Genomic DNA, 8461 nt, shown 5'->3' with positions numbered 1-8461 from the left:
CTATATCCGTCTATCTTTCATTAAGAGGAACTGACCTACAGGCCAGGAGACAGTCGACTTTCAGTGGTTGCCAACCCCAACGAATCACATCAGGTGAGTGAACAGATTAATTGCTTCATTTATATGATTACCATTGTTGAAACGTTGAGAAGTCTGGGATCAGCAAAACAGCAAAATGTTCTCCACTGTGTGTGTGTGTGTGTGTGTGTGTGTGCGCGTTTATATACATGTTTACAGAGCAAACATATTTTTATTCCCCTTTAAAAATTTCAATTATTGGTTTTTCTATATGTTAGATAAATTCTAATAAACGAGTGTTTATCCGTTCGCGAGATTTATATTTTGCATGAATGTCACGTTAATTAAAAAGTCGACGGGAGAGAAATGAACGAACTCCTCTCGCCGAGCGAGTGAAAAAAATTCTCCTCTTTAATTCCTGCCTCCGCAATTGTGAAACCGAGATCACATTCTGCACGATTAAAATTGACGATTTTCCTTCCTATTTTAATTTCACAACAGTCAAATCATTGTCTCTCTTATTTTATCAATAATATTTGCTAAAATTCTAATTATTCGTTCTTTCATTGGCTGAATGCCCGTTAATACCACAATATAATAAATTTCGAAATTGTTGAATAATTATACAGTGGTTTCTGATGGAAGTTTGATGAAGACAAACTCCCAGCTTTTCTAGAGCCATATATTTCCAAATCGTTAGACTTCACCTTTTGTTAATTAATTGTTCCTCACGATTCACCCGGAAATTAGATAAAAATTTTACGTAATGTATTTTTAAAACAAGGTCATAAAATATTCAGAAAGGTTGTCACAGAAGCTCGGCGAGTTTCAATAAAATTAATGAAAGCCAGAACTCTCTGCTTCCTTCCTGACCTCCCCCCTTTTTTAGCCTCCCTGAACTCCTTGAGGCATGAAAAGTGTTAGCTGAGATCCCCTGAGCTGAATCGATCTTGCACGCAGTTTAAGGAGGGAAAGATAGGAACTAATTTCGAAAATTTCGATGCCTGTCTTGCAGAATTTAATTGGTAGAACGAAGCAAAAATTTGTTTGGCATGTAAATGAAAGCATAAAAATTGAAAAAATTCTTTAACTTAGAAAAAAAAGACACTTGCTAAAGAGCAATGATGAGAAAGAAAGGAACCATGAGAGAGCAGAGGACTGACGGAATAATGATTGTTGATACGCGCAGTGATCGAGATGGAGGAACAGGAGGTGAGATCCAGCGGATGGATAAGACTGTGCTGTCGAGGTGGAAACACTCCACCGCCGGACCGACCTGCCGAGTGAGTAGTGATCGAGGAAAGCTCGGCAATCCGCGTTTAGTTCATTACCAGCATCGACGATCGATCCTCCGCGCAACATTATACTAGTAGGTAAAAGACACACAGAACACCCGTAGCCATGTATGTTTTCTTGCACCTGATCTTCTACTGCTTCTATACAAATTTTATATGATTGTTCAACGATCGTCTGCTTCCAACTTGTTCGATTGTCTTTATTTTTTTTTATTGTGTTAAGTTTTTGTTAAATATTCTTGGGATTCTTTATGTTTGTGGTGTATTCCTGGAATTCCTGGGGATATGTGCTGTCTGAGCGCTCCATATTTCCCAGTCTCTCCCTGGCTCTCCCCGGCTCTCCCCGGTTCTCCCCGGTTTTCTTCGCTTTTCTTCAATTTTTTCAAGTTTTATCATGTATTTCCAGTCCTCTTTAAGCTTTTCCCAAACTCAGATTATTTTAAAATGGAATTTTATTCGAATTCTTTCAAATTTTTGAAGACAAATTTACTTCAAATTTGTTTAACCGTGTGTGATATTTTCTTGGTTTTCTTAAAATCCATTGAACTTCTTTTTGAGTTCGTTAGATATTCTCTTTAGTTTCTTGTTTGAACCTCATAACACTATTCTCATAATTTAACCCTTCGCATGAATAGAGTTTACACGGTTGTTTTGCATGATGCATGATTGAGTATTTCATAGTCCTAAATTTCTCTGAAGTTCCTCTTTCTTCTCTTTGTATAAACGAAAGAGTCTCGTGTGTGTTAATTATCTATTTAACAAATGCAAATAAAAGATAAAACTCTATTAACTGGGGACAATCGATATTTTCTAAATTTATTTATTTCCAAGTTTTCAAATAATCTTCACACTTTTTTCTCTGTAGGTATTCTGTACACAATCAAGGTGTCTTTCTGTTCTTATGCAAAAAACTAATGTTTCTATTTATTTGTGTCCTAGATTTGTATTCCAATCCACGTTTCATAGTTAGGAGTGTGTATAGCCTTTAAAGAATATCGATTTCCCCTGAAAACGATCATCATTTCCGATTTCAGAACAGCGGTTTGACCATAGAGCATCTCTGGACTCCTCGACGTTGAGCGAAAGCTTCAAAATTTCATCCAAACCATGAAGAGCTGGGCTATAAACCTTTCCGAGCAATGAGGATCACTCGGATGAAGACTGCCTGAGTCTTCGGCCTGAAGACTCAACACCAAAGTCTCTACTTAGAGATGTGATTAATTGGACTGAATGATAATAATCTGATTACATTGAGGCTTGGACCATTTTTTTTTACATTATCATGGGATGTTTTGATGGAAGTAGACCTAAGGACATTGTAAAATGAATATGAAGTGTTATTGTCAATTTGTTGAAATATCAGATCATCAAAGGAGATGAAATATGAAGTTTGAGATAGAATCAGTGAAGAATTCCATGTATGATGGGTGGAATGATTTGATGAAAACAATTGAAGAATGTTTGACAAATGTGATTGTACTGTTTCTTTATTTTCTTGTTAATGGAAATCCAAAGATGATGCTTTAAAAATTAGTACAAATGAACTACACTGATTATCTTCATTTCAATAAGAATGAGTTACATAAAAGTGACAATTTCAAGTGAAAGTCAATTACCTTTTTCAAGCTTGAATTTAAGAAAGAGAAAGGGTGGAAGAGAGAGAGAGAGAGATGTTTATAACTTTAACTGGATATGTGTGTTGCTGTTTATATGCTTTAAAAAGTCTCTGTAACTCATGTTTATAAAACTACTATTTAATAAACAATCATACTGGAGGCAGTTCACAAAAAGAATAAGTTAAAAAGAAATTTCTTTTATATCTACAATTTTATTTTAACACTAAAAAATGGAAGTATTAAATTAAGATCTAATAATTCCAATTTCTGACAGAAAGCTCATGTGAATGAGGATGAAAAAAACAATCGAAATCAGAGAAAGAAGACCTTTTCATTGTTTGTAGTTCCTCAAGGGCACAAGTTGAAAGGGCTGGGCTGCCTCGAGTACTCGAGACGTGAATCGAAGCTTTAATTTTCGAGTGTCGCATATTTGAAGCGTTGAAAGCGAAGAAGTACCTGGAATGTATGAAGTATGATAGTCACATAACTAATATCTGGCGATTAAATTCCACAGATTCTTCTGTAACTACAGAGTGAAAGAATTAAAATCCCTCAGATTTCATTCAAATCTGAATAATATGAGGTACTTTCAATTTTCTTGAATTTCAGAAGTTCTTGTTTATGTGCCTGATAATAGTTCTTTTTTTTCTTAGATAAAATAAATTAACTAAAAAGAGCGGAATGTCGTATAGGAGTGTAAAATTTTTTTTAATACTCTAAATCTTGGACTGATGACTAACTGAACACTGTGTAATATTTGTAAACTTTGTTAAGAAGCGTAGGGTAATTGTAAGGCTAGCCAATTAGTAAATGCAACATTGCTTAAGTGACTTTGTAGCTGTGCATTTTTTTAATACTCTAAATCTTGGACTGATGACTAACTGAACACTGTGTAATATTTGTAAACTTTGTTAAAAAGCGTAGGGTAATTGTAAGGCTAGCCAATTAGTAAATGCAACATTGCTTAAGTGACTTTGTAGCTGTGCATTTTTCAAAGATGTAAATAAATAACCGTGACATGAGCTGTATAAGAGTACATATTAACTCCCAAATGAATTATTTATTATGGTCATTTAATTTGAAGATGAATGTTTAAGAAAAAAACAACACATTTGTTACTTGCAAAAGATTTGTATTACCACCATTAATGATACAAAAACATGTCCTACAAAGTACAAGTTTTATTTCTCCAAAAATGAAAATTATATCTGTTTTTTACAAATTTTGGTCAATGCAAGACAGTACATTGATTCTCTAATAACATACATAAACACATTTATATATAAATAGTTCTGAGATAGATGTAATTAAGTAGTTAACAATTGTCCTCCTATGTAGAAAGTACCATTCTTAAAGCTATGAGAAGTTAACGAAGAGACTTTTGTTAAAAAATAATTGTGGAAATCCACTGAAAGGACGGATTCGAGAATCTGATTCGTCTTCTTGCCACTGTTCTCTTTAATTCATTGTGATTTACTGCTATTTTTTATTTTTTTCCTCCAGAAGTATGAAAAACAAATAATCTTACAAAATATTGTGGCAAAATGCAGCATAAAAAACTCAGATTGTTGTAAATAGTCACCCTATAATCCTAGTAGTAAGTTCAGCCAAGGAAATCATATTCTACGTCACAAAGACTATCACAGACACGTTTTAAAAGCCCGTATAAAGTTCGACGCGCTTACCAATAAACGTAAAAAATTCATTATTAAAATTAATACTGATAATTTACCCCATAAAGATTACAATATTAAATTTTATTGCCTGGTCATTAATGCATAGTTTTCAAATAAATTAAGAAATTGGTGCATTGCATGTTGCTGTTCTCAAAAAGCTGGAAAGCAAAATCTGAGAATCAATTATGCTCCACAAAACCATTACGCTTCCAATTCCTTTGATAAACAAGCAAACATGCGTGAAACTGTACAAAACAGTTCAAAAACCAATTTCCCTGCAATTATTTGCTAGTCGGTTTCAACAGAAGAATAGTATCGATGCTAGAAGAACAGGAGAAGCAGGAAAGTAATCTGTTCCTGTGAAAAAATAAGTTCTTCCAAGTTGATCTTAATAAAGATCATCATTGTTAGTCGTATTGTTAGTACGTATTGTCCGTTTCTGCAACAGTAGGGTCCTCTTTCTTAACAAAAAAGTTCCATACAACTAAAAGTGGGCACACTTTACAATATTTCTTACTTCAAACAAAAAAAAAAACACTTGTATGTTTTACTACTATTTGATGTCCAATTTTGATAGTGACCAAGTCTTTCTTCAAATTATGAGCAACTAAAACTCGTCGTGGAAACTTTTTTCAGTGTCTACCATCTTGCTGCCCAAGAACAGGTCCATTTTGCTCAAGATCTCTGACAAATTCAATTTCCCATCAAGATCAATGTCTGACACATTAATTAAATGTTGAGCTTCCTGTATGGCATGCCTTGGATTTCTTGGATCTATGTACATCTGAAATAAAATGTCAATATAAGATTGAAATAATATTATAGCTATTGATAGATCTTCCAAGTCCATTGTTTTCTTACCAGAAGTTCTGTTCGATCAGCTTTCCCACTTTTGTTCTTGTCAATAAGGTGTTTAAACTCCTTACGTCTGTCTTCACTCCCCCCAATTGCTTCATGCTTGTCTTCCTTCAGATCTAGGCCCATCCCTTCAGAGGGTAAATCAGAGAATTCATCTTCTGTCAGCTGTTCATCCCCATCACGGTCTGAATAAAAATCAAATGAAAAAGAAAATGTTGAATTATATAATTACAAAATCTTAAGGTAGCAAATACATCTCAGCAAAAATTTGATATTATCAAAAATTGGGATTTCACCAAATTTCTCAAACAAATCCTCCACCATTTGCAGCAGGGCCCTGTGACTACTCTCAGGATGTGTGAAAGCTAGGAACTCATCCAAAGCCAGTCTCTCCGGATCGTTTCTGGCTGCTTCCGCCCATCTAGCTCTATCTCTCATGATACTCTCCTTCAACGTACGAGACATGTCGCTGTGCTTCTTGTCATGCGAACTCACATAACTCTCGGGAAATCCGTGGGATCTGAGAAAGTACGCGTGATATTCTTCCCATGAGACTTCGCCTAGAATATTAAAATTGGATGTACAATTGCAAACACTTCTTCACACTTCCTGCTGCCTGTTAATTTACTTTATGGTGTTTATGATGAGCTGAGAATTGTACTTTCACTTCTGTTAGCAACAGTGATCTGTTTCTTCTAAGATTCTTCCTTCTTTATTTCTTCTACAGTCTAACTATTAATTACCATTTAGCTCTCTAAGTCCGAGTGGGACTCCAAAGTCCCATACATTCTAACGAATTTTTATCAACCCTCTAAGTTCGGGGGTATTTTAAACTTCGTAGAACTTTTTTCAGGGTTAAAACCGTCTACTTTATACTTCGGATTGGGAGGCTACTCGTTTGGAATGTATGAAAATATGAAAATCGTGGATTTCTGGTACAGAACACTGGAGTCCCACTCGGACTTGGAGGATTAAATTACTAAATTACCATTTCGTGGATTATTATCAATGGCGGTAAACAGGCCAACGTTCTCTCTCATTGCACGACTAATGTGCTCTGTGATCTTGCTGTGTATCCACCTGGCCAACTCCTGAATATCCAGAAGCTGATCCTGATCAGTGTCGGCCCTTTGAAATATATCTTCAAGCAATGTCCGCGGGTTCTCTTGGTTCTCTGCCTCCTCCACCTCCTTGATGTTCTGATCGATGTCCCTATAACGATCTACGTCCCTTCTGTTAGCCGTTACCGCCTCCAGTTCCACGAACAGATTCTCTATCATGGATCCTTCATTATCTCGCTCGGTTGTGGTGGACGTAAGACTCTTGAGGGGCACGTTTCTACGGTACTTGACGAAGAGCAGGCACAAGTAGATGACAAGAGGAACTAGCACGGTCCAACGAAGAAATCGGAAACCCCTTAGGTCTGACTTGCAAATGAATTTATGTCCCTGTGGAGGTACAGAAGAGATCAGACTTAAGTTAATCCTTGAAAACGCAATTCATTGTTTCAACGTAATTTTAAGTTAAAAATTGAAGAACTTGGACGTTGTAGGAGTTTGTGGAAAAGAATTTTTTTGTTCAGTTGAAGTAAATTTCTAGGGAAGTTGTTCCCTGAAGAAGAAGATTCTAAGACTCTCTTCTTCGATCGAAAGAAGCAATTGCGTATAATTACAAATTTTAAAGAAAAATATTTGGATCAAAGAGAATGTTTTTACAATTAAGTCTGTTTTTGAGCATTCACTTTCGATATTATTGCATAAATATTAGAAATTTCGTTATCGAAAGGTTCTAATCAATATTCTTCCGAATTGACGTCTTATAAATAATTATAAAATGTCAAATTACTCACAAAATAGGAAAAACACATGGCTGATCCTGCAATTTACAAGAGGAAACCACTTTGCACCGCTGTGCAGCCACAGAATTTCAATCTCCCTCTTCCCATGCATTGACTTCTCAATAATCCAACTACCAACTACCTTGAGAACTTCTGAAAAATCCACCTGAGACAATCCCACAGTCACCACAGGTGATAAATCCCACTGTCAGTCACAAATTCACCTGTCGAGCAGCATTATTCTCACTGTTGACACTTCACAATTCACAAACATGGTCCAACAGGCATCGATAAACTGTACAAGCGATGACAATTATTCTATAGGGTGGAATTCAATTTATACGGAGTTGGAGGCGAAAATTGGAATAGGCAGTGGCTGACAGAGTGGTAAATAACTAGCAGAAGCCAGTGAATCTATTATGATGACACTGCAGGTGTACTTAGTGGACTGATGTTCCACTATTCTCTGACAAAAAGGCGAGTATCGAGGAGAACTCCGGTCGCACGCTGCCTGGCGAAACCTTAACGGCGTATTGATCCACTTTCACTGTCATGTCCTTTCTCTCTCTAGCCCTTTCTCTCCCTCCTGTGCAGTTCCCTGTCCCACTTTCCTCGATGCTTTTGTCACTGTTCCTCTAATCACAGGGATCCGTTCTCTGCCTCGTGATTAGACCACTAGTTGGTCTACTGCTTCTTGTCTCTGTCAAACTAATTGGACCAAGTTTTGGCTCTTCTTGTAGGATTAGTCCTCTACTGGCTCTGTTTACATAGAGCTTAGTAAAAACATAAAGAGAAGGCTTTCGGAAAGAGGAAAATGAGACTCCTCTCTTATTATTCTTGTTTTTCAGGGTTTTCTGCCTCTGGAAAAATTTCTTCCAATTCTTTTCATTGCTGTTCTGTTGCTTCGCTGACAAGGGAACCTCGGTGACACGAAAATTCCGATTTTGTTGAAACTTTGCAGGTTTACAGGGGACCTCGAGAGAAGTATCGGGCAATTTTTATTTTTTCGCCCTTCTTCTGTTCTTCGGGGTGGAACACAGCCCTCGAATGAAAATAACTGTTACCCTATTTCCCTGTATATCTTTAAAGCTATAGTAGATACGAAACAATTTAACGGTTTTTAATTAATAAAAATTGTTTCTTTAAATAAAAAATCTTCCG

At 36.2% G+C, this 8461-nt stretch overlaps 2 protein-coding genes across 2 annotated transcripts in view; one reads left to right on the top strand and one right to left on the bottom strand.

The window, feature by feature from the left end:
- Positions 1-2482, top strand: part of LOC108573217 (PDF receptor) — a 24159-nt gene extending 21677 nt beyond the window's left edge. Inside the window, 3 exon segments of the mRNA XM_017935607.1 lie at positions 1-93; positions 1208-1301; positions 2353-2482. Coding sequence (XP_017791096.1) covers positions 1-93; positions 1208-1301; positions 2353-2482 — 317 coding nt within the window.
- A 2730-nt stretch (positions 2483-5212) lies between these two features.
- LOC108573339 (45 kDa calcium-binding protein) lies at positions 5213-7376 on the bottom strand. Its single transcript, XM_017935747.1, has 5 exons — positions 7313-7376; positions 6452-6911; positions 5760-6023; positions 5467-5648; positions 5213-5389 (listed from the first exon to the last, which is right to left on the bottom strand). The coding sequence occupies exons 1-5, from the start codon at positions 7328-7330 to the stop codon at positions 5213-5215; spliced, it is 1101 nt and encodes a 366-aa protein (XP_017791236.1). The 5' UTR covers positions 7331-7376.
- Between the last annotated feature and the right edge of the window lie 1085 nt (positions 7377-8461).

The sequence above is a fragment of the Habropoda laboriosa genome, unplaced genomic scaffold, assembly GCF_001263275.1.
Source record: "Habropoda laboriosa isolate 0110345459 unplaced genomic scaffold, ASM126327v1 scaffold134, whole genome shotgun sequence".
In the NCBI taxonomy this organism is placed as follows: Eukaryota; Metazoa; Arthropoda; class Insecta; order Hymenoptera; family Apidae; genus Habropoda; species Habropoda laboriosa.
Note: the sequence above shows the minus strand (reverse complement) of the source record. Positions and strands in the feature narration are given on the sequence as shown.

Coding starts and splice junctions, on each gene's coding strand:
- LOC108573339 (XM_017935747.1), bottom strand. Junction 6,024..6,451: donor TGATAATAATCCACGAAATG/GTAATTTAGTAA, acceptor TTAATATTCTAG/GCGAAGTCTCATGGGAAGAA. Junction 5,390..5,466: donor CTGATCGAACAGAACTTCTG/GTAAGAAAACAA, acceptor ATTTTATTTCAG/ATGTACATAGATCCAAGAAA.